The 26,939-nt window shown below is 39.1% G+C and overlaps 1 protein-coding gene across 2 annotated transcripts; it reads right to left on the bottom strand.

Moving 5' to 3' along the window:
* Window positions 1-602: 602 nt before the first annotated feature.
* On the bottom strand, window positions 603-25,940 carry LOC124862996 (protein rogdi homolog). Of its 2 annotated transcripts, XM_047357224.1 has the most exons (12): window positions 25,726-25,940; window positions 22,956-23,027; window positions 18,945-19,027; window positions 15,028-15,082; window positions 14,860-14,940; window positions 12,298-12,393; window positions 12,107-12,205; window positions 10,725-10,838; window positions 10,594-10,643; window positions 4,410-4,536; window positions 3,022-3,112; window positions 603-1,427 (listed from the first exon to the last, which is right to left on the bottom strand). In XM_047357224.1, exons 1-11 carry the CDS (start codon window positions 25,798-25,800, stop codon window positions 3,071-3,073), a joined length of 894 nt encoding a protein of 297 aa, XP_047213180.1. In that variant the 5' UTR covers window positions 25,801-25,940; the 3' UTR covers window positions 603-1,427; window positions 3,022-3,070. The 2 variants fall into 2 exon arrangements, with proteins under 2 accessions (XP_047213180.1, XP_047213179.1); XM_047357223.1 differs by having other exon boundaries at window positions 603-3,112; window positions 25,726-25,939.
* Window positions 25,941-26,939: the final 999 nt, after the last annotated feature.

The raw sequence follows: 26,939 nt of genomic DNA, 5'->3' as shown, positions 1-26,939 counted from the left end.
GTTGTTCCTTGTTCTAATAAAGTTCCTAATAAAACTACTGCAGCCTAGCAAATCATGTAGATTAACGTTAGCCTAACTTTGTTTATTTGAATGTACTTGGAGAATACTTAGAGTCCGTTGCCCTGACAACTCCCCAGAGCAGGTTTGTGAGAATTTTCCACAAGTAAACATTTTCCACACAAGCTCAAACTGATTTTACATGTGAGTATTTAGTAAATATTTAGCTGTACAAGTTCTGGGTTTTTGCTGTAGCTTCTCACATCGTAATCTTCAGATGTTGACATTCACCATACAGGCTCTGGTATTTTAAAACAGAATCACATCATTTCAGTCCAAAATAGCTGCAGCTGGAACTGTAGCCAGTTGTGGTTCAACAAAGTACAGGCTCAGAGAAAGATGAGCACAAATGCAAACCACACTAGAGATTTGTCATTCTGGAAACCGTGCATTATTTTCTTCTCACACACTGCTGTGTGTTGGTCTGTCACACAGAATCCGAAGAAAATCCACAGAAGTATGTGGTTGTAAAATGAAAAATGTGAAAACTTTAGGGGATATGAACATATGAAAGCAAAGAAAATCAATGAAAATAGAGTCACACAAACGGGTTCATTAGGAGTTTTATTGCACAGAGAAATCATTTTCACATTTCATATTACAGACTGCTTCTCATAACAGATTTACACTTAGTGTTATGAAGTCATTTGTTCATGATTAGATTAATGTTCCACAGATGAACCACTTGAGAAGCATAATAAATACTAACACAGCAGACAAAGAGAATCAAATAACACAAATAGCTTAGAAGTGGGTTAAATACAGGAATGTGTACAAAACTGTAATTTTCCTAAAACAGTTGCTGTTTTCTGTTGCTGCAGAACCGAAAACCCCGATTCTGTCTGGTTATCTGGTACCTTGGAGTTAGCACTAGACAACAAATACCTGCCTGAAGATGAGCCTTGTAAGTTTGATGTAAATGATTTCAGTATGGACCAAAACAACTGCCAATTTTCCTGTGAGCATTTGTGGCATGTTGCAAATGTTTTTGCAGGAAGTGGACTCTGGAGCTGGGTCTCAAACAGATGATTCTGTCTGCTCAGTAAAAGGGCAGGAAACACCTTCTGATCACAGCAGGAATGTTTTCCTAAAAGTGCTGAATTCATTCCCTCACATCTGGGATTTTTTTTCCTGTTCTTGACAACCCAGTCATGAAAAAACAGAAAACCTCCCTTTGCCCCACTCCACAGACACTCAGAGGATGATGTAGAGAAACTGTCCACTGGACGGTGAGGAGGGTTTAGTGTGCTTTCAGTTGAGCTGCCTTGTTCTCATCCCTTAGCCTGATCATTAACTCATTGCCACAATATCAGCAGGTCCAGGGCCACCTTGGGTCAGTGATGCTGATCAATGTGTGCAGACACCGGTAGCTGTAGAAAGAACGTACTCCTCATGTATTAGTATAGGACAATGACCAGCTGTCAAAAGAACAAACACCTTTTCATTGATGACTAAATTATTTACAAGAGACATGTTGATCATTGTTTGCGTTGTTGCTTGTTTTTTAAAGAAAAAGCAGCATTGTATAAAAAAAATGGACAAAGAGGCTTGAAGTAGAAAAGCAACAATCAGAGATTTGTGGTTGAATCCCATTTTCCAATTTTTGTAAAGTTCTGACCTACTGATATTAATTTTAGTCAATATCTGAAGAACTACAGTCAACAGCCCTTCCTATTATTGGTAATTTATTATTAACACCGGAAGCAGATGTAATGTCATGCTGTGTATGAGAGAGACCAGTCGCTGTAAAACAGGGCTTAGCTAACAATTTAAAACAAAGACAAAATAAATGCAGACCTCACACTCGTAACTTTCTTTAACATCTAATGCTGCGTTCAAGTTGTCTCGGAAGTTGGACATCAAAGCGGGGAATGATGTTATACCCGATCTCAGAATGTTTTAGTTGGAAAATCGGGATTAGTCATTTTGGGATGCTAACCACTATTATCACTACAAACTGATATATATTTATCTCTCCCCATTTTATGAATTCAAACATAGGAAAATGTTTACAAACAGATATTTTACAGCAAAATGTAAGCCAGTGGTTAAATGAGATAAAAACCATCAGAAGTGCTTGGAAATAGTTTCTACTGGCAACTTTCTTAACATGCTCTATGCATTGCAGCCATATTGGATAGAAAACTCAGGGCTGCTCAGCAACCTCTGTTGATCCCTGCCGGAATTCTGCCTGCAGGGGAGATACTTGTTTTGACTGGGAACTGTCACTTCCCTTTACATAGAGAATGCACTACTACATCAATTAGCATCCAAACTAACCCTTTAAATGAGCTGTGTTCACTGACTAGAAAATAGATCAGATTTTCGCCATTTTAACTGGTTGGCCACCTGTCAGAGCTGGTCAAGCTAAAAAATAATAATTGACCAGTTTTGGTCGACGGCCAATTTGACTGTTTCTGTAGCTTGAAGGTATCACCTTCCAGACCAAATAACATTGACTATTTTTAGAAGCTGATAAGAGCTAACCATGGTGGAATGGTGAGTGGTACGTGTTAACCTAAGAGCACAATTGAAGTCTTTGAAGGATGAACAGGAGAAACAAGGACAACTAGAAACGGATCAGAGGAAATTCAGTCTTTTTAGGAAAAAAAACACCCACTGTGATGATGCTTAGTCCTATACTGAGTGCAAACACTAGTGTTCAACATGATGAGTGATAAGTACCTACCTGGGACAACAACCAGGTACATACTGCTTTAACTTAAAGAATTCAAATAATCACATTCATTTATTGAGACGTTCAAGTTGATACCATAAGCTGCAACATACACACACACACACACACACACACACACAAATGAAAAATCACTGACTACAACACAAATGGTAAATATTGATATCTGCTGTCAGATTGGTTTCCTCAGATCATCGTGCAACAGTTCAGGCTGACTAAATGCATGATAAACACATAGAAAAATAAAAGCTTTCCAGGATATCCCTTACACTTGAGTGGTTAGTTTGATTAAGACCCGTTTCTGGAGGTTCGACTGGATCAGAACGGCCTGTAGTTCCAGAAACTGGAGAAGACAGATATCTGCAGGGGAGAAAGGACAGAAGCTCAGGTAAGTGACTGGATCAAATGCAGCACTGAGATCTAACAGAACAAGTACAGAGACAGGTCTGTTATCTGAGGCCATGAGAATATCATTAGTGACTTTCACCAGTGCTGTTTCAGTGCTATGATGAGTTCTGAAGCCTGACTCAAATTCTTCAAACAGATCATTACTCTGGAAAAGCTCACACACTTGACAGTTTTTTAACTGTCAATGTTCATTTTTGATACAGCACATTTAAAAACAAAGTTCACCAAAGTGCTTCACAAGATATAAAAAGCAGTCAAGATAAAAAAGTTGATGGGACTCAATGAAAGTGAGTTTCCAGGCAGGATTTATACTAACTGTATGGACAGCTGGTTCCAGAGTCTATGGGCTACCACTGAAAAAGGCAGATCCCCTCTGTTCTTCAATCTGAACCTAGGCTGCACCACTAAAGGCAAGGGATTCTGTTTGTTGTGTTTAGATTTTGGACTTTTTTTTTGGTAGAGTGGCTTAAGACATTTATATTGAATTGGTGCTATTAGAACAGAATAGTTAAAATTCTATAACGGTTCATAGTTTTTGACAAATGAATCAGTGAACCTTGAACTAAAGTTAATGTACCTTATTACAGGGATTAGTTTTCCTATGCAAAACCTTAGACCAGACAGTTTATTTAATTTTGACTGTACCAAACTAATTAGAAATTAAATGAATGAATAAAAGTTTGAATTCAACTGCAAACAGCAATTTAAGACACTTAATTGAGTTGGTGTTTAACGTTCTTTGTGTTTAACGTAATCTTTAGGAATACAACCGTTTCATTTCGGTTAGAAATTAAACAGAAAAAGTGTCCAAAGGGCTTTAGATTTGATATTAATGAAAATGTATCATTAAATATGACATAAGCATGTCAGCTCATTCCTCCACAGTCTGTGCTCTACCATAGTGATAATATCCCAGAAGCATGATTTCTGTCTTCTGGGAGTTTGCGACAGGATCATCGTCCTTGTTTGGCTTGGAGGTCCTACAGTTCGTTCAGGGTCCATCTGTAATTATGGAAGTGTGCTTCCACAGAAACTAGCTGTTTGATTTAATCCTTAATCCTTTTCCACCATACACCATAGTTTGACCTACCTACATGTAATTATTTTATATGTTCAAAATGGAATTTGTTCTGGAGTTTTCATATAAAAATTTAAGGCAAAAATAAAAACAAACAAAGCCTTGTAAGAAAGGAGTGCTTCTGCTTTAGGAGGTGTTACAGCTTTAAGATGAAGCTTTGACAACACCCACCTTGTCTTTGAGCTGCTGACATAGCTGCAGGGAGATGGTGAAGAACACCAGCGTGTCACTGAGCCATGGCACCACACACTCCACTTTGTGGACATGGCTTACCTCAAAGCGGTTGTTGTTGAGCTCACTGTGGAAGATAGTGTCCCGAAAAGTCAAACTACAGTACCTGATACCAGGATTTTAAGACAATATTTCCTACTGGTGAATGAATGCATGCACAGGACAGTTTGAATAACCCTGGTTTGTTCCAAAGAAGCTGTAAGTAAGTTAGTGACTAGAAGGTACAGCAGGAATAAATGTGTCTAAACTAATGACTGATTGTCTGGATCTAATTCAGTCAGTCATTTTCTATACCGCTTCTTCCATAGTGGGTCCCGGGGGAGCTGGTGCCTATCTCCAGCAGTCTATGGGCGGGAGGCCGGGTACACCCTGGACAGGTCACCAGTCCATCGCAGGTGGATACCATTCATTTGCCTAAAATAACTTTTGATCAAAACGAGGGTCTTCTATCAAAAATAACTGAAGTTGAAATAAAAAAAGCCATTTTAGAGTCCAAAACTAATAAGGCACCAGGGCTGGACGTCTTCCCATCAGAGTGGTATAAACAGATGAAAGATCTCGTGGTCCCAACTTTGAAAACGGTATTCAATTATGTATTACAAAATGGAGTAATGCCACCATCTTGGAGCGATGCATCCATTTCATTGATAGCTAAGGAGGGTAAAGACAGACTTGAGTGTGGTAATCACCGCCCTATAAATGTGCTTAACCAAGACTATAAATTATTTACATGTATTATTTCTAGAAGATTAGAGAGTATTCTACCTAAAATCATTAGTTTGGATCAGATAGGTTTTGTAAAAAATAGACAGACACAGGATAACATTAGCCGAACGCTACACATCATTGATCATATTGTTAAAAATCAAAATGAGATGGTACTTATTAGTCTAGATGCTGAAAAGGCAAATTGGGAATTTCTGTACAAGGTTTTGGGTAAATTTGGTTTTAATCAATCATTTATAAAAGTGATTCAAGCTTTATATGAATGTCCAAAAGCGAGAATTAAAATAAACGGAGCCCTCTCTCAAATATTTGAATTACAGAGAGGAAGCAGACAAGGATGTCAGAGTAGCCCGTTATTATTTGCTATCTTTATTGATGCACTGAGTCAAGGGATAATCCAGAATGCTAACATCACAGGAGTAAAATTGTTTGGACAAAAGCATAAGATTAGTCTTTTTGCAGATGATATTTTAGTCTATTTGACAAATCCAGATCCATGTTTCCTTAAGCTCCTTTCTTATTTGGAAACACTTGGCTCAGTGTCTGGCTATAAACTTAGTATCGCTAAAACACAATTACTAAGCCTAAATTACAAACCTAGCCAAATACTGACCTCTAAGATTATTTAAATTGGGACCTGGATTGTTTAAAGTATCTAGGAGTATTATATTACCTAAATTATATGATGTAAATCTAAAGCCATTGTGGCTAAAAATTAATAAGGATATTAGAAGATGGGATTTAATACCAATATTTAATTTTGAATCCCGTGTAGAGAATGAACATACTGCCTAGGTTACTGTACCTGTTCCAGACTGTTCCTATTGTTATTTCAGACAAACAATTCAAGAAATGGAACAAAGCAATCACTAGATTTATTTGGCAGGGAAAAAGACCGAGAAGGCGTCTTGAAACTCTTTAGTTAGAAAAAGAGAAAGGCGGCCTGGCTTTACCCAACTTCAAGGTTTACTACATCCCATCCCAATTCAGAATACTGGTATGCTGGTGTAACTTAGAATATAAAGCGAGATGGAAAGAAATAGAATTGTGCCTTTCTGGAGGTTGTCTGATACAAGCTAGACTTGGAGATAAAAGGCTCATTAAAGAGCAGTTGCAGCAAAACAATCGGTGGATTAACGTACCTTTGAAACTATGACTGAAATACATAACTAGAAATACTCTGCAGGAAGAGATAAAGTTATTGTGTTGGGCCTCTTATGATTATGATTTTGTACCTGGAAAAACAGATGCAACATTTAACATTTTGAGAGGCAAAGGCCTATCTTCATACTGTATCAATATTCATAAAGGGACAATAGGAAATTTTCAATCCATTATGAGAATATTAACTACAAAATAGAGATTTCTTCAGATTTCTACAAATTCGTCATCATATGCATAGTTTATATCTAAACATTAAGAATCTTTTTAAAATACCTATTTTGAAGATTTTTTTCAAAACATATCTATATGATTCAGCTAATAATATCAAGATAATATAAGGATCTTCAGAAATTTAATATCTGTGATTATGTTTTTAAACAAATATGGAAAAAAGAGAGCAAATCATTGGAGGACATTTGGTTAAAGTATTGCTCTTCGCAGTGGAAAAGAAGCTTTGGTTGGAAGATATTTTATAACTCCAGCACAGAGTTCACCCAACTCTGGTTTAACTACTTGTTGGAGAAACTGTGGCGTAGAGGGAGTAAAACACTTTCATTTGTTCTGGTCATGCCCCTTAATACAAACCTTCTGGAACTTGATTCAAATTTAATTGAAAATAATATTGAAATGTGCAGATAACTTTCAATTGGGATGAATATTATTTGGTACTTGGTACTCTATAGATGTGGATAAAAATACTAAATGTTTGTTTGGCACGATGAGGTTGGCAGCACAAAAATCCGTTATAATCTTGTTCATTCGATATTTATTATGGAATGAATCGCATTTCATAACAGACTTCAAATGGACAATTTCAACAAAATTTTGGAGAAATGGAGAACATATATTTTGCCTAGAAGGCCAGGATATGTCTGATACCCATGTACTACCTGTGAAAGAAACAAATCTGTATAATCTGCACCTCATTGTGTGTGGTTGTATATTTTTAAAGAAGAAAAAATAAAATATATATACCGTATTTTCCGCACTATAAGGCGCACTTAAAAACCTTAAATGTTTTCAAAAAATGACAGTGCGCCTTGTAATCCGGAGCGCCTTATATATGGATCAATTGGTTAATTGGTTGATCCATACTGGTTGTACACGGCGCTCTGTCAAAATGTTTCAGTACGACTGGTAGACTACAAAGCCGCACCGCTTGCAGCATTACGGCTACCGTAGTCAGGGGTGTCGTCGAAGGAATAGCGGTAAACACCTGTACTGTGCTTACTCCTAGTCCAACACCACTTGTGTGTGTATAACGTTTGAATGTACTGTTGCAGGAATTGCCTGAACTATATGTGATTAGAAGCTCAGTGTGTGGGGTGTATGTTTCGTGTGTGTATGGAAGATGTTGACATTACTCCTCCGGACAGAGGTGGCGCTGTGTGCTGCCGTAGCTGAGAATCAAGAGTGAAGGAGTGACGTCGGTATTATTGTGTGTGTGGGGTGGGTAGAGACGGCGACCGGAGCAGCGGTGTATGAGTCTGTAAGCCCTGTGTTTTTACGTGCTGCAAAGTCATTAAAAAGAACCCCGAATCTCGTCAACAACTCAGTGTTTTGATGCTGTTTCTTCATGCTCAACTCAGCAACGTATGAGTGAGGGAGTTAACCCCGAGGAAACTAGTAACTTCGGCCCCTGTGTCATCAGACTACGGTCAGGGGACAGAAACAGGAAAGGTTAACAGTACTAACGTTTGATTTAGTGCATCAAACTGTTTCTTTTACGTGTTTACTGAATCAGGGAAAAGTTCCCTTTCACGTTTTAACTAACGTTTGATTTCAACTTCAACTTCATAGACTCCAATGCATTCCTAACGTGCGGTTGGCTCTATTCAATAGAATTCTATGTAGAGGAGACCTTACCATGAGAGTGAATGGAGTTATCAGAACGCTGGTTTGTAGTGTATTAATAAAGTTTGACTGACTGACTTATCTGACTGTTTTGTTGACATTCTCTTTAGCACAGCTCCATCTAGTGGATGCATAACGCAACCCCAGTCAAACGTTTGACTGCAGTAGCTTCTATTCTATGCGCCTTATAATCCAGTGCGCCTTATAGTGCGGAAAATATGGTATAAAAAAAAGAAGAATCAATGTGTCTAGAATAAATACATTGATTCTTGCAGCCACCTCTATGGGACTCTTCTGTTTTAAGAGCAAAATGTGTATCAGTCATTCAAGGGCATAAGAAGGTTATCAGTATGGATGCAGCACTGTGTTATAACCACATGTTTGTTTTTGCTGCCACTAAGATATAATACATCTACACATGGACATGTAAGTAGAGTGACTACATCTCTTAGACGATGGTTACAGCTAACAAGCCTCTGTAGTTCAGACACTGTGGGTATGGAATGAGGAAGCTGGTGCATTGCTGCAGGACTGCTTTCAGAGCACAGCCCGGAAACAGAGCTACGCAAGACACTCATCCAATTTTGCATTATTTGCTGTTATTTCAGCTTTTAACTTTGTTCTCTCTTTTCTCTTCGTAGAAGCTACACCTGGCCTGACTCTGTGTCTGCCTGTGACACCTTTCTGGAGAGGGGTATCGTCAAAGCTTCTGCTGGCAACAACTTAATGCTCACCTTCTACAGATGATCCACATAGCCCTGTCTTTTAGTATTTAACCCTTTCTCTCTCCTAGACATGGAAATTGACTGAGCTTTTACTGTAACTAACTCTATGTTCTCTCTTTCAGACTCTAACCTTGAAAACTGGCTCAGAGTTTATCTGTTCTTTCTTTCTAGATGAAACGACTAAAGGAGCTACATCCACCAACATTTACTTTTCCTTCCCATAGAAAGTACTCCCTGGATCAGTGCTTCTTTGTTCTTTTTGTGTCTCTGCTCTGTTCTCTCAAACCTCCAGTCGGTCGTGTGGCCGCTCACACTGAGCCTGGTTCTGGTTCTGCTGGAGGTTTCTTCCTGTTAAAAGGGAGTTTTTCCTCTCCACTGTCGCTACATGCATGCTCAGTATGAGGGATTGCTGCAAAGTCAACACCAGTGACTGTCCACTGTCTCTACATGCTCATCCAGGAGGAGTGAATGCTGCAAGTCACTGACTGGATGCAATCTGCTGGGTTTCCTTAGATAGAAAAACTTTTTATCCAATTTGAATAAATAACTGAATCTGACTGAACTGTTCAATGGTTACGATTAATTGAAATGTATGAACCTGACTTGTGAAGAACCTTGAGACGACATGTGTTGTGAATTGGCGCTATATAAATAAAAAATAAATTAAAAAACTCTTTCTATGGCAAGTTACCTGGAGCAATCAAAAACACGTCAAAAACAGGTTTTTATAGATGTCAACTCTGACTTAACATCTGAGAAGCACGACACACTGGTACACAAATTGGCCACGTTGGTTTGCCACCCCCTCTGCTAAGGATAGGAATTCGATTTCGTCCACAAAATGTTTTTTTTTTTTTTTTACGTGTCCTGTCCGGTGTTCAGGCATACCATAAAGAGCAGATGGTTGCCTACATGTGCCAGGGCAGTTTTGCTCTACAAAAAGAATAGCTCAAGACATAAAACTAATTGCGTGATTAACTTTATTGATCCAAAGCCTCTGAAAGGCATCAGGGTCCAAACACTAAATCTGACTCGGGTTATTTGACATGACCTTCAACAAGCAGTTCATCCTGGGAAACCCTCACATGTGATGGAATCAAAATAACTCTGCAAGGAAGGATTGGCCAGAATTCTTCCACAGTGACGTAAAAGACTGACTTCAAACGGCCATCGTTGATGCCAAGGGTGGAATAACCAGTTATTACGTTTAGAGGCAGTTACTTTTTCACACACACAGGTTGGTCTGCATAGCTTTATCCTTTAAAAGATGACTTCATTATTTAAAAACTGAGTTTAGTATTTACCCTGCTTATCTTTTGTTGATATTAAAGTTTATTTGATGATCTGAAACATTTAGGTGTTATAGAAGCAGAAACAGAAAAACTGTAATGTGGGAAATACTTTTCACAGCATTGCAACCTCTAATGAACTGGGTGACAGTGGCTTCTGACTGCCCAAAGTAGAGCTGGAAACAGTCCTGTTGTTATATATATATATATATATAAAAGCCACACAGTAAATGTTTATAGATTTTAATCTGATAGGTGGATGGATAAAAAACTCTCAAGATGCTCATTGATTAATGAGTACAAAAGGGGCCACCTTACAGCAGACAGACAAGTTTGGCTATACTGAATCTGGAAAAGCAAACTTACAACATCGCTCCAGGATTGTGCAACACTGAGCTTCCTGTTGGCTTGAAGTTCTAAGAACACAGGAGGGAAACCATTAAAACAGCGGGCAGGTGAGCTGTAGGTGGATCCATTAAAGTGTTGTTGGTTCTAACCTTGGTGGTGTTGGGTGGCAGCACATGTAGCTGGTAGACAGTCAGACACAGTTTGCTTAAATTTATGTAAAAGTTCACCATCACATCACCAGGCATAGGAGGAGTGAACATTTTCTGGTGTTAAAATGACAGATGGAAAAAGGTGTGAAACAACATCTCATGGCTTCATGTCTGTAAGCTGACACCTGTACTCTATACTCTACACCCTGTAGATACAACACCTTGCACATGCATTCAGACCCCTGGAACTGTCCAGTCTTTGTCACATAACCATAATCTTCGTTGTATTTCATTGGGATTTTATGTGACAGGCCAAGATAAAGTAGTACAGAATAAAATGATTTTTGTTGTTTTTTATATTTCTGCAAATACAAATCTGAAAAGTGTGGTGTGCATTTATATTCAGCTCCTCCAAGTTAACACTAGAACCACCTTTGGCTGCAGTACCAGCTGCAGGTCTTTTTGGGTATGTATTCTGCAGCCTCTAACGTTTTCTTTTTCAGGATTCGGTTAATTTATATAACGCCGATTTGTAGCTAATTTTATCTCAAGGCACAAAAAGGAAAACCTGTCCAATTAGGATTGTCCTGTATAAAGTTCCATCCATCTTCCCATCATCTCTGAACAGCTTCCCAGTTCCTGATTTTGGTCTGATCTTAGCAGAGCACCTACGTCCTGTTTACTGTATCTCCTGCATGGCTCCTGGCAAATTGCAAACAGACCTTCTTATGGGATCCTTTACACAGCTTTCTTCTTGTCACTCGTCCATAGGTGCTGGAGAGGGTAGACTTTCCCTGTCTGTTTCGCCAACAGATTCCCCCACCTGAGCTGTGAATCTCTGCAGCTTTTGGCTGCTTCTCTGATTAATGCCGTCTTGCCCAGTCTGTCTGTTTAGTTGGACATCCATGTCTTGGTCCATCCTCTCTCCATGTTCAGATGATGGGCTGAACAGAGCTCTGTGACATGTTCACAGCTTGGGATATTGTTGTAGAACCTAACCCAGCTTTAAACTTTTCCACAACTTTCTTCCAGACCTGTCTGCAGTGTTCCTTGGTCTTCAAGATGCTGCTTTTTCTATGATGTTCTTTAACAAACCTCTGAGGCCAGAAACAGAATATCTGCAGTCAGACTCAGATTCAGTTACAAGCAGATGAACTCTGTCTACTACATAGATCACTTCTCAACCCCCAGATTTTATTTACTGCTTTCACAACAATGCATTAATTTGTGTAGGTCTTTCACATAAAATTTGGATGAAACAAACACATTGAGCTTTATGCTTGTAATATGTGACAAAACGTTAATATGAATACTTATGCAAGGTATTGCTGCAGCATTAAAAATGGAGCTTGTGTGAAAGGCCTACTCATGCTGGTCCGTACCATCAGACCACTGGTTGCAAGTTCTGGAAGAGTCAAGGATGCAGGAGTGGTGAGGCGGTTTCGTGCACGTGTCAGCTGTAACATCACTGCGTCCATGAGCTTTAGGGTGAACAGAAACATCTGGTCATTATCACAGAGAGTAGCCACATTCAGCTGCACCCCGAGGTGCCACCAAGCTCAGAGAGACAGACCTTATTAACCTCAGCCCCCGTCTTGAACTGGTACGTCTCATCACGGCTGTTTAGAAGCAGCAAAGCTTGGTTTACATGGTTCCTGGCATCCTGGATCTGAGGAAATAAAAGAACAGGAATAATGATAGAGATTCAAGATGAAGTCCATCTTCAGATGTCGATGTGGAAAAGCTTAAGCTACTGACCACCAGGCAGGATAAGGAGCCATATTTATCTTCCATACTCAGCGAGCAGGATGGTAACGGAGGTAAAAGAATCTCCTAAGCTCATTACTATAGAACTGCATCTTAGTCTCCATAACAACCTCAAGATACTATCGTCAGCTTGTTGTTGGGAGTAATGTATGAAAAAATGCTTTTTCTGTCCTAAAATCACAAACCTTTGCTGAACTGAGCCAGGTCTTTAACTGGAACTCTTCTACAAAAACCCCTCCAGGGGGGTTTGGTGAAATATGCCCACTCTTAGGTATGGTGGAGGATCCATGATGCAGTGGGCCAATTTCTTTTCCAAACACCATGGGAACGTTGTCAGAGTGCATGACATCATGAACTCTTTGAAAATATCAGGGTATTTTAGATAAAACCTGGTAAACTGAAAATGGGTCATCAGCAGCATAATGATCCAAAGCATTAACAACAGTACAGAAAAGATTCATCAGATGTCAAATCAGCTTTCTTCCATGCCTCATGACCATCTCAGTCTCTAGTTAGTCTTTTCTTGCTAGGTGCTGAAAGAAATTTTCCATTTTATGTCAATTTAATGGATAATAAAGTAACTTATCTAATTGATTATAAATTTAAAAATGCAATAAAATTAACATGTCTAATTTTAAAACAATGTGGTTAAGTTGGGTCTTAATTTTAAGACAAAAATATTTCTGAATTAAACATTTTCGAAATTAAATAAATGTATTAATCATAAATTCTAACAGTTTTTGTATAATTCAGCCCAAACATTATGTCTGCTGCATCAAAAACATTACACGTTTTAGATTCCAGCCAATGTTGCCGGTCCAGTCGATCCAAAACCCACAAAAAAAAACAAAGAACCTGACATTAGCAAAACAAAGAATACAGTCAACACATAAAAACCATAATGGTAAATGGACTGAACTTATATAGAACTTTTCCAGTCCTACAGACCGCTCAAAGCGCTTTACACTAGAGCCACATTCACCCAATCGCACTCACTAACACTCACACATTCATACACCGATACGCAGATCGGTAGGCAACTAGAGGTTAAGTGCCTTGCCCAGAGGCACATTGACATATGGCAGGAGGAAGCTGGAATCGAACCTGCAACCTTCTGAGCCACAGTCGCCTATCTTATAATGAAACACATTCTAAATTGCACCTCTTTCAGTTTATAGGGGAGTGGAACAGAAATATAGCCTGAATTCTGAGACTGTCTTCTAAACTGCCACCTAGTGGCATGTTTGTTTACCCTTTAAACTGTGACCTCGATGCATTTGGTTGGCTTTAGTTGGTCTGATAAATCCTGTAGTCTGTAATCCTGAGCAGGTCCAGCTGTTCAGGCAGCCTTTCAGTCATTAAAAACCAGCCTGTTAGTTGGAACTCCAAGTCTTTCCAAAACCAGTGAAGACTGTGGCACTAGTCCAGTGTGTCCCCAGCTTAGGTACAGTTCGGTGGGCCATATGGAGTAACAGCAGGGGGACGAACAATTGTGCCATCAGTAAATTTGTTAATAAGTGTTTCTTAATATGGAATTTCCCCCACTGAATCAATATAATTAAGTTATTTTACACTTCTCAGTGTGAGATTATGTTGCTGCAATAACAGATGAATTTATATCCAGGCTTTTTCCCATGTATGTTTATATTCTGCATTCAAGGTGAGCAATACAATCACAAGGTTGCATGTTAACATTCACTATTCACCTAATAATGGATCTTTTTAATTGATCAACATGCTGCTTTTACACAGATAGTTGTAGTTTAGCAGTGTGTTTATGGAATTGGAATGGTGAAAATATTATAAAATTATATTATAAGCACTGTTTTCAAGTGCAAGGCTGTTAGTTTTTAAAGAAACATGAAACTGGTCTAATTTTACCAATTAAACCGATAAATAAGCAAAGTTTTCTTTTTGCCATTTGTTTGCGAGCATGCTTGCAACCATCAGTGCAAATATATGGATATGTGCGCAGATGAACTCCAAGGTGGAGAAAAGGGCACAGCTTATATCGCCTATAGAAGCAGGGAAAGAGGTTGGGAACCCACTGATTTAACCAAACATGTCAGTCTTTTAACTGTGGAATGAAACTGGATCTGCCAGAGATAACACACAGGCAAACTCAGTGAGACCATGGAAATGGCACACAGGAGGAGACAGGAACCAGGAAGTGTGGCAGGCAAGGCTAGCTAATTCATCTGCAGCATTTATATGTCACGTTATTACAAGCAGACTTGCTGTAGGACTACTGGTTCGACTGCAAAATATTTCTAACATGTTGTTGAATTAAATAATCTTATTTGTTTACTTTTTGAAAACATCTTCCTTAAACATGAAGGAACTGAAAATAGACACTGAACACTTATACCTGCTGGAGTTTCCACTGTTTGTCTTCTCTCAACTGAAAATGCAGGACTTGGCCGCTCTTGGCAACCTTCAGGTTTATGTCCTGTTGAGAAAAGTTAAACATTGAAAGCTGTCATTCAGCCTTTAATCAGTGTTTGAGGGAGCAATGAGGGAAATATTGTCTACTCACAGCCTGAGTCAGAGCTTCTCCCTGCAGAGTCAGCACCCCTTTCACCTGATCCATGCTGCAAAAACAACCCAATGAATAAGAGATCAGTCTTTTAAAAGTGCTTCCATAAAGTTATGTAGAGTAATGCAAACTGGGACACTCCAGAAGAAAGTAAACTTCCAACAAGTCCAGTGTCTCATAAAAGTATTCATACACTTTGACGTTATTCACATTTAGTCACGTTCCAACCACAAAATCCAATGTATTTTATTGGGATTCTATGTCACAGAATTGTCAAGTAGAAGACAAACAAAACAGACATTGTGTTAAAAGGTTTTAACAAATATAATCTGAAAAGTGTAAAGTACATTTATATTCATGTCTCTTTACTCCGATACCCTGAAATAAAATCTGTGTCAAACAAATCAAGTGTCTTCAGAAATCCCAGAGTCCCTCTGTAGCCCCTTTCCATTGCAAGAAGTTTCAGCCATTAGCTGGACTTTAAAAGCTTTCTGCGTGTTTTGACACAATTTTACCCAAATATTTTCAGCTTTCAAGGTCTTCAATTTCAGACAAAATGGTTCCTTATGTAGGGTAGGACTTTTCTTTCTTTTCTTCCTTCCTTCCTTCTATGAAGAATGGAAAATAATAGAGTTCACACTCCACTAAGTTAGGTTTACATGAAATGCCAGTCTTAGGGATGGTGTGGTTTTATTATACTATACAAGGAATATTATATCATATATTATACTATATAAGGAAATGGGGTTCTGTTTGATCATTAAAGTGGACTCTATAATAATACGTTTCTTACTATGAATTTACATGCCCAAAATGTTCTGCGCAGACAGATAAAATTAACTTGTAAGGAAATACTTCGGCGACACTACCAGCTGTGTGCTGATAGGACAATGCAGCCGATTGATAAAACTTCCACCTCTCTTCTCAAGGACAATGGCGCTTCTATCAGTGTTGACAGTCTAATTCTTGCAAACACACTCAGACTAATATATTCACACCCTCAAGATTCCACTGTACTCTTGCTAAATCTTTACTTATGTGTGTGTTGCTCACCCCTGCTGAGGTTTTTTGTACTATTTCAGACTCTATTCTGCTAAAAATAGAGGCTGAAATATGATTTTCTTTCCTCCTATCTTACTTTACCTAAACTTGTGATTTCAATAATTTTCATAGATTTTTAGATTTCTCAGAAGGATTACCAGCAAAAGCCAATTATTATTAGTATTTGATTTAAGCTGTTTTTACACCAATGACCAGAGATTTTTAGATTTCTTAGAAGGATTGTATTACAACACTTTCATACCAGTGAAAGCCAAACATTATTAGTATTTAAAAAGTTTGGACCTACCAGTGACCCAGCTTCTCTACTTAGACTTCAGTGAGCGGCCATGACTGTTACTATTTGAATGGTAGGACCACAGCTGTCTCATATCAGCGACCTCAAGGATTAATATTATCATTTTTCTTCTAGCACAAGATGAATTCTTTACCACAGAGGACTTAATGAGCTAATTACCTCTATTAGAAAGATTGGATTAGAACCAGCTCTTACCAGTAAACTCCCAAGGATTATTAATGTCATTTGATTTGTTTTTCTGTTTGATTTTCTGTATCATTGGAATGTTTTTCCTCGTGTACAGCGCTTTGAGTGCCTTGTTGCTGAAAAGTGCTTTATAAATAAACCTGACTTGACAGTTTATAAAATAGCTACATTCACTTAAAATGTCAAACATTTTTTATTGTATTATAAAATAGTTTATATTCTGTTACTGTTATTGACCAGATTTTCCAAAATGCCTTATATCCACTTTCAGCTGCAGCAAACAGCAGGGAGCAGAAATGACAGTGATATGGCAGGATCAGGCTGCGGTTACTGGGAAAACACACTCCAACCGCTGAGCCTGTCTGAAAACTCCGGAGCTCATTTTATAATGTAGGCTTATTCTTGAAGAATGCACACATGAAGTTTTGAGGTTACCTTTCTCATTTAAAAACATCTTTAAGCTGCTTTTTGTGGGCGCGCCGGCGGCACAGGAGTAAAGCAAGCGACCCATGTACGGAGGCCTTAGTCCTCGACGCGGCTGTCACAGGTTCCAGTCTATGGGGGACATTTACTGCCAAAAATCAAGAGCACATATTTTTATTTTGAGACCAGGATTTCATTCTGCTTGCACTCAAAACTTCTGCTTTCCTTAAAATATACTGTTCTCTCTCAAATCTTTGTTTCTGTGCTCTGATCTAAAGCTTCTTGCATAGATAATTTCTCTAACAGCTTCCTTCATCCTCCATGCGCGCAAACTTGCTCTCTGCTCGGATCAAAACTGCCCTCTCGAGTTTTTCCCTGCTCACAAATTCTTTTGTTCTCTCTCAGATTAAAGTCATATCATCTCCTATCAACCATGTCAGCCAATAGAATGACTATGTGCAAATGCTAGGTCACAGGCTTAGTTGGGGTGCGCTTGTTTCCTTCTACTGACTGTGCCTGTGTTGCTACAACTGATGAGTGAGAACAAATTGCATTTGCCTCAGAAATTGCTACAGAATTTGACGCCTCAGCAGAGTCTGTCACAATGGTAGATAGTATAACATTACAGTTATTTTATTGTGAAGCACTTAAATTATGGAAAATGAAGAATAAGCATTTATTTATAAAATGTAAGATTCAGATATCATAAACAGCTATCCTAATAAGTAAAAAAAAAAAGTGTTTAATTTAACCCAACAAGGACCAAACACTTAAAATGTAAGGTTAGCTTTGTCACCATTTTACTGAAAATATTGTTATAACAGTGATATTGTAAATCATTAACTTTATCTTTGATATACTAGATGAATTAGCAAATTTACAATGCAATTCTTAAATATGTCTTCCACTGAAAAGATGTTTGATTGTCATATTTTATTCTAATGTTGTATATGTTGATAGAAACAGATGTAGATGTTAAACTACTGAATGTTTAAAATCACTTACTTCAGGATAGTTTGAACTATCCATTGTCATTATACTTTGCTGAGTTGAGCTATCCATTGAAGTAGATTGACCTATTTCACAAAATTGCGACGCGCACCGGATGCATAGAAACACTTCCAGATTTTGCTCCATATGACCTGTGTCAGGGTAGTAGCAACCCAGGTACGCTCAGTAGAAGGAAACAAGCGCACCCCAACTAAGCCTGTGACCTAGCAGTTGCACATAGTCATTCTATTGGCTGACATGGTTGCTAGGAGATGATATGACTTTAATCTGAGAGAGAGCAAAAATAATTTGCAAGCAGAGAAGAAACTTGAGAGCGCAGTTTTGATCTGAGCAGAGAGCAGGTTTGTGCGCATGGAGGATGAAGCAAGCTGGAAGAGAAATCATCTATGCAAGAAGCTTTAGATCAGAGCACAGAAACAAAGATTTGACAGAGAACAGAGTATATTTGAAGGAAAGCAGAAGTTTTGAGTGCAAGTATTACTATGTTTGAGTGCAGAAGGAAATCCTGCTCTCAAATTGAAAATATGTACCCTTGATTTTTGGTAGTAAATTTCCCCCATACCAGTCCCAGCCCGTTGACATTTAATGCAGGTTTGGTTACAGAGATACTGCCAATAAACTCAGTTGTCAAATCTTTTATGTTATTAACCTGCTATTTACTTGCAGCCTTGACTGTTTTTGATTAGCTGAATCTTTGTCACACACTGACAAAACTAGCTTAGCTTAAGCGAGTTAAAACTTATTATGTGAGGTGACAATAAAACGGACTCACCTAAACACTTAGACCATGTATCTGCCACTTCCTCACACAGAAAGCCATTGTTTTCTAACAAACATTGTCTGCTTACTGTAAGCTGCAGCTAACTGGAAGACAATGTAGCTGTACACCATCTAAAAAGTTTGGCTTTAAAACAAATAGGTAAAGCTTTGGAAATATTACGTTGAGCTGCCAAGGATGAAGTTTTCCTGCTTCATCTGACTTTCCAGGCCTGGTGTGGACATGGAGAAACGTCTGGACGCCTCCTGGAAACAAAAACCAAGAAACATTTCATTCACCATCACAGCATTTTATTTAGCAGATCAACTAGATTATTCTGTTCCAGAATTAAGCCACTAAAGATGGCAGCATATATGAAGAAGTCTGGACAGAGCAAAAGAACGGAACACATTCTTCAACAGGTTCAGTTCAGAAACAAGCTCATCATCCTTCTTTCCTCCCTCCAGCCAAACAGACATCCCACCCTCCTTGGACCCAAATCTTTCCTATTTTTCAGAAAGGATTCAGTGAAGTTGGTTTTAAGGGCTGAGATTTGTTGTGTTTCTCACTGCATCGTCTGGCAGCATTCGCCACATCCAACTTGTGTGTCTCTTCATCTCGTTGTAGTCACCCCAAGTTGTTGCATTTTATCTGTGAGGACTGAGAGGCTATAAGATATCCTCTTAGATATGCTTTAAATGTCTCCCACAACTAGATAGGGGAAGTGTCATCCTTATCATTCATCTCAAAAAACAGATGAATCAAAAGGCTCAGTCATAGTAGCGCTTTGAGGTGGTGTGCAGGACTCTGTTGACGGCACACAAGCCTGAACAAGAGCTAAGCATTTATAGTTGACGCAGATGTTACTGCAGTATTCACAGAAAACACAGGGGGCAGTATGCTAGGAAACCAGTGGAAATGTAGTAAAAGAGAAGAAGTGCTTCACGTAACACCAGAAATGGCTGCGTACATAATGAAAACATTTATAATTAAAGTGATTCTGTTTCTCAGATTCATAAGAGTAAAACAATGAAGAGGAAAAAACTTTTTGACCTCTTTGTAAAGGATCTAAAACTGTACCTAGATACAATTTTGGACTCAATAAAAAGCTCAAAAACACGTGTTAATTCAGACAATTTAACTTTGTAACTCTAATTTCTCTTGCCTTTTTTTAATCTTATCTATTCTGTTACTCCCATCCTTCTGTTTGTGAAAAGGTGATTTATTTGTGCGTGAAATGTTTTCACCTTCAACCTCGTTTTATTCTGAATGGAGCATGACATGTGCGGTCCGTGCCACAAAGCTTCAGAGGTCAAGTGTTAATTTTCTTACATATCTCTGCCATGATGAGTGTTAGCTCTAAGGTGAAGGAATGGATTGAATTTACCTCCTTACTCAAGCTTAAGGAAAATACAGAGGGTCCCCCGTATTTGGGATATATTAATAATACTGAAATAACAAAGGAACACATTTTCTGTGGGTTACTCATCTGTTAGACATTATGGACAGCCAGGTAAAATAAAACATTTTTTACTACTACTACCACCATTATTATTAGTATTAAGAAAAAAAAAACACTTTCATTATGTCTTCAGGAAAGACGTCAGGGGTCCTCTCCATCTTGGAGCACTCTGCCCTGGGTCCATCACCCAACACCAAGTCAAAACATTTATGGCAGTTCTGGCATCCCGTACTTAATGTGAATACAGCTGCTGGCCTGCTGTCTCCAAGCTTGTAATTAGGGACTGGCCCAAAGGAACATGCTTCTGTCTGCATTTAAAGTCTAACGGAAGGTGCTATAACATTATCGTGCAGATTTCTGCTAAAAAGCAGCCAACATGTTGTTTGGACAGTTTTTGTTTTGCTTTTTCCAACTTTGCACATACCTACTGCTGGATGACAGAACCTCTCCATCATTGTTGGAGTCTTCACTGTCATCGCAGGATGCAGGAGAAAAACATGGAAGCAACACGGTTGAAGCAGCAATGTTGTTGCAGCAACAGGAGGAGGAAATAGTAGCAAATGGTCAGAGGCGCTGAGTGGGCTGGATCACACACCAGGCACAGTTCAGTTGTAACACATTTCCTGCTCGGTTTAAGACCTCAAGCCTTTTCAAGACAAACGATTCCAGTCCACATCATGAGTCCATGGTGTGAAACTCCAAGTCAAGTCCTAAATCTTTTGTGATTTTAACAGGTCAAGTCTAACATCATGCCACAAAGTGGTCCCCTAGCTCGCTGTACTCAGCTTCTTGTCCATTTCTTACCCACCGAGCGACTACAGAGTCATCTAAGTATTTCAGCAGATGACAAGAGTCTGTCTTGTACTGAAAGTCTGAGGTGTACAGAGTGAAAAAAGAACGGCGAGAGTACAGTTCCCTGTGGTGCTCCTGACTACCTGGTTAGACACACAACCCTTCAGTCTCTCACGAGTCTCTCTAGGACCTTCACGGTGTGGGATGTCAGGGCAACAAGTCTATAGGCATTGAAGATGGATGGAGGAGTTTTCTTTGGTACCGAAACCTGGTACTGGCACCTAGAACCCTTTCCTGGGTCAGGCTAAGGTTGAAATGGTTCTGCAGAATGCCAAGGAGCTGCTCTGCACAGGCCTTCAGGACTCTGGGGCTGACACCATATGGACCTGGAGCCTTTTCTAGTTTTTTCTGTATACCTCCTTGTTGTCTCTTATCTTGACTTTAAGTTTATTTTGAATACTCCTCAATAATCTCCTCTCTCCCTTCCCTTGCTTTTTTTTTTTTTACTTGTTTAGCAGTGACCTTTGATTGTCTCAAAAAAGTTCATAACATCATAAAGCACACTTCTCACCTGGGTCACACTCTGAACTGTTACTGTTAGGCAGACGCTGCAGATCAGTTAAAGTAAGGACAAGCAGATTCAACAGTTTCTATCCAGCAACAGCTAAACTCAACACAGCCAGACTGTAAGGAGAGATGCAATAATGGCAATGTGTGATCAGTACAAATACAAGTATGTGTTTTTATTTTAATAATTTTTAATTAACAAACTTCTATTTTACATTAATCATTTGTTGGTCATGCACAGACCAGATAATGTTTTTCAATTTCTTTGTACTTGTGACAATGACAATAAAAGGATTCTATTGTAATATATTCTATTCTATAATGCCACAAACCCATTGAGGTGTTGTGTCTGTAGCTTGGCAACAACTGGGTGGATGACATCACATCCATTGTCATGCACTGTCGGCAACATGTCTGCTCATAATAGTACAAAAGTCAGGCAGAAAGACAGAGTCGGGGAAATGATCCTGCAACTGCACCCAGGGACAAATACCTTAAGTACTGGAGACTTGTCCTGTGGTGTGATGAAACTGAACTTTAAGTCTTTGGCCATAATGACCATTATTAGCTTTGCAGAAATAGGGGGAAGCTTACATGCCTGAGAACATCATCCATACTGTTGCTGAAATATTGCACGTAATGCAGAGCACTTTCTGTCACTAATTTTCTGTCACAGCTTGTTTTGTTTTTTGCTGTTCGGTTTCAAAAGAATGCTAGAAGCTACTGTATTTTGATGTATTAAGCACCATCAGTAAAAAAATATACATTCTTGCACATTAGAATATTCAAATGGTAGAGTTGGGGGGCAAATTGGGCATTTTGGAGACCTCGCCTCAAAAGTCTTCATATTAAAACCTCTTCTGCGCTTTGAGTGTCTCGTTGCTGAAAAGCGCTATATAAATAAACTTACCTTCTGCTTCACGTTATGAAGATACATATTTGCAGAGACAATAAACACAAATTATACTATAATTTGACAGAGGTTTAGAACATCATTAGAATCATCGTGAAAGGAATCCTCATCCTAAAATATGTTTTTTCATCATGGTTTTTTTTCCCCCCAGTAACAAATATACTGAGATTCATCCACCCTAACACATCTTAGAAGTGTTCACATTAATACGACACCAAAGGTATTCAAATAGACCATGTGATTGCAAAGATATAAACATTTTATTATGGTGAAGCAGTTTCTCCAGCAGATAACTAAAAATAGGTTTAGAGTTGAAAGGGTTAAATAATGGTGGTCTCTCATACTGCCTGTTGGCCACATTCAGTTTCAAAAACTACCTTTGTTATTATTATTAGACTTTTCTGCTTCTTGATAAGTTAGTATAATGTTTAATTGTCCATCACTAAATCGCAGCTCTTACCTTTAGGATCTCTTGGAGCTGCTTCAGGACAGCGTGAACTTCTTCTTTCAGCAGCCAGTTAAACTCCTCCTCCTAACAGATGGGAGAATCACAGTGAATATCTGTAAGATCAATACAAGCACCTGGATGCTACTTCTTACGAAGCCTCTACAAGAGTACGCTGAACTTTTTTACGCTTTGTCAAATTTCTGCTGCAAACTGGTCAGGACCTGAGGACCAACATAACGTAGTGCATCATTGTGAGGTAATGGGACAGTAATTAACAGTTTTTACCATGTAGTTTTACATAAATCAGAAATGTGCTGCATGCCTTTGTCTTGAGACCCATTTACTCTGACACCTCTAAATACAGTTCAGTGCAACCAGCTACCTTCAGAAGTAACCTAATCGCTAAACAGAGTCCAGTTGTCAGTTGGTTAATCTAAGTTCAGATGTTCTGTTTCTAGTCTTTTGAGGTTCGTTAGAGAACATTAGAGAACAAACAGGATCGTGTAGACCAAGGACCACAGTAGAAAGGGCAGGGAGAAAGTCGTGGAGAAGTTTAAAACAGCGTTAGATTCTAAAACAGTATTCAAAGCTTTGAACATCTCACAATCAATCATCTAAACATGGAGAGAAGATGGAGCAACGGCAGACCTACCATTAAAACCTACGTGTGACAGAAAACCAACATTGCACATCATCCTGAACATGCCATCTCTATGGTAACATGATGGTGTTTGCAGCATCCTTTGTGGATGTTCTTTTTAGGCATAAAAAGGGAGGCCTTTAGACTGGGGTGGAGGTTCACCTTCCCGCAGGAAAATTTGGTCAAGATCAAAGCATGTTTATGCGTTAGAATGGTCCAGTCAAAGCCCAGAACTAAATCCAACTGGGAATCTGTGCAAATACTTGAAAAGTGATGTTTACAGACACTCTCCATTCAGTCTCTGAATGTGTAACGCTGGTAGAGAGGTCCACAGAAGATTCACAGCTATAACTGAAAGGTGCTTCAACAAAATTTCATTCAAATGTATGCCTCAATTTCTCAGATTTCTGTTCTCTAGACAAGCCATGCGCCGTTTTTCCTTCCACTTCAGAATTCTGCATCCCATAAAATTCCAATAAAAACACATTGAACAACATGTAGAACAGTTCTATTGGTAGGAACAGTTTTGCGAGACAACAAAAAACAATTTGGTTGTTCTGTTTCCCTGTTTAGCCGAGGTTCTATTGATCTCATTTTAGGACAATATATACTAGGATAGGATAATATCAATTAATTACCAATTACAGTGTAATCTAAAATGTTAAATCTCAGACAGAAATGTTTAAGTATGTAAAAGTCAGGTTTTGGCTTCCTTAGGAAAATATCCTTATGTGCACAACTATTGGGCAACTATTATTGTGCAGTTTTGATGCAACTAAATGAAAAACACTTTTCACAAAACATTTTCCCGTCTCACTTTATTTTATTTCTTTAAAGTGAGAATTATAAACATACAACTTAAAATTTCCAATAAACATTTATGACATAAAAATAATAATAATCAGCGACCAATTTAGTCCCCCTTCTTTTCAATAACAGTGATAAGCCTTCCATTCATGTCAGTTTCTTGATCTGTTGGCGATCAGCTTCGTGTGGAGCAGCAACCACGTCTCCCAGACACTGTTCCTAGGTGGACTATTTGCTTTCACTGTAAATCTTCTGTTTAGAACTGCCCACAAGTTCTCATTTGGCTTCAGGCTAACCATGCAGAGGAGTATTTGGATGCACGTGATGGAGCATTGTCCCGCATAAAAATCATTGTCTTTCTGAAAGATGCAGACTTCCTGCTTCTTGCTTGCGGAAAGTGCCCAAAAACTGGAAGTAGGTTTGGGAGTTGATTTTGAGCCCATCTTAAACCTGAAAAGGTCCAACGAGCTTATCTTTATTAATACCAGCCCATACCAGTACCCCACCTCCACCTTGCTGGCATCTGACTCGAAGTGGAGCTCTGTGCCCGTTACTAATCCAGCCACAGGCCCAGTAATGGAAGATGTCAGCACTGGAGGATTATGGGTTCCTGGTAGCTTCATGCTTGATTCTTTTCAAATCCTTGCATCTTTTTTTTTCTCACCACACTTTTCCTGCGACCCTGTTGACTATTTGCAACAAGACGGTTCTGTGATCACGCCCCAATATCTAAGCAATTTCAAGAGTGCTGCATCCCTCTGAAAAACGTTAGGTCATTTTTGACTTTTCAGTCTTTTAAAGCTAAAGAAAAGAAGCTGCCTAATGCACATCTTGACATAGGGCGCTGACCTCCTTAGCCCACACCCTCCTTCATTACACGGACACACACCACCTGCCATGCTTAAATCCATTTAGCATTAAAGTTTATCCAGCTTGGAGTCAGAAAATATGTCTAAAAGTATTGATATGGTAAAAATACTCAATTGCCTAATAATTGTATACCTGTAGTGTCTAATCAAGTTCAGCATTTTAATCGTTTGCCAAACATCTGTACATTTGATCTATTTTTGATGTATTTGTCTCATTAAGTTTTGGACTGGCCTCCATGTTCAGTGATGCTCTGTCACCGCGCGGGCCTTCTGATTGGCCGCGGTGACAGCGCGAGCTCCTTCTCCCCTCGCGCCTCACAAACATTTAGACTGGCGTCGTGCTATGCCGACCAAGAACTGGACGGCAAGATGTCCCACAGCAACATTTGGGGTATGTAAGGATGAGACGGCTAGCTGTCTGTTTCAGCAGGCTGTCCCTGTGTGTCTCCCTGTTGGAGGCGCTTACCAGCACGGCTCTTTCCACCTGACTGGCAGCGGACATCTTCGGCAGCTCGGACAGGGATCTCTGCGGGTGCAGCATTTTTCTGCGGCCAAGAAGCAAGACCTAAATGAGCAGCTTAACAACACTGTCCGTTCTCTTGAGATGAAGGTGATTTTGCAGCCCACTAGCTTAGCGGAGGATGTGTTGCCTTCAAGGCTATCGGAAATTATATACCAAATGACAGTAACAAAGAATTTCTTCAAAAATAAGAAATATGCACTCTGTAATAGACCGTAACAAGTCTAACTTGATTGACTTTAATAAAGATGCTAAAAAAATTGATGCCAGTTCATTTGTAATTAAAAACAGGATGTTAAAGGAATCTACTATGGTGCGTGTGCAGGTCATTTGTTTTCCCATCTTAGAAACATCAACATTTTAGCATTTAAGTTGTCTAAAAAACAGACTGCTGTAATTGTGGTTGAATCTGAAAATTCATATCACCCAGTCAATTATTAAAGAAGTAAATTTTGATTATTACGAGAATCAAGTAAACGCATCATTATACTAGTCACACACTTGCCATTACGATGGCCCCACCCACTCGGCCTTATTTGGTAAACCCCGCCCACTCACAGAAACAAACCCGACCATGCAAAGTTCAGGCTTGTTAAATGTTATCGCTGGTCGGCAGAGAATCGATGGGGGCAGCAGTTTAGTCACTGTTTGCAGGTACTTTTCAGCTGCAAACAGAAACGCTTTGTCTCTATCTGTGGATCATTTTTTATTGTCTATTTTAGACATTTTGTTGATTCATTTATCCCTCCCACGTGTACTTGAGGTAAATAAAAGCTATGAAAGTTAGCATTCAATAGAAACTATGTTTTTTCCACTTAAAAGTGAAAAAACTGACAAAGCACGCTTGGCAGTGAAGTATAGATTTTCACTGCAGTCATTTTCTACCGCTTATTCCATAGTGGGTCGTGGGGGAGCTGGTGCCTATCTCCAGCAGTCTATGGGCAAGAGGCGGGGTCACCCTGGACAGGTCACCAGTCCATCGCAGGGCAACACACAAACAACCATGCACACACTCATTCATACACCTAAGGGCAATTTAGAGCTACCAATTAACCTAACAGGCATGTCTTTGGACTGTGGGAGGAAGCCAGAGTACCTGGTGAGAACCAACGCATGCACAGGGAGAACATGCAAACTCCATGCAGAAAGACCCCCGGCTG

This window comes from Girardinichthys multiradiatus, chromosome X (genome assembly GCF_021462225.1).
Source record: "Girardinichthys multiradiatus isolate DD_20200921_A chromosome X, DD_fGirMul_XY1, whole genome shotgun sequence".
Classification (NCBI taxonomy): domain Eukaryota; kingdom Metazoa; phylum Chordata; class Actinopteri; order Cyprinodontiformes; family Goodeidae; genus Girardinichthys; species Girardinichthys multiradiatus.
This window is presented reverse-complemented; position numbering and strand designations above follow the sequence as displayed.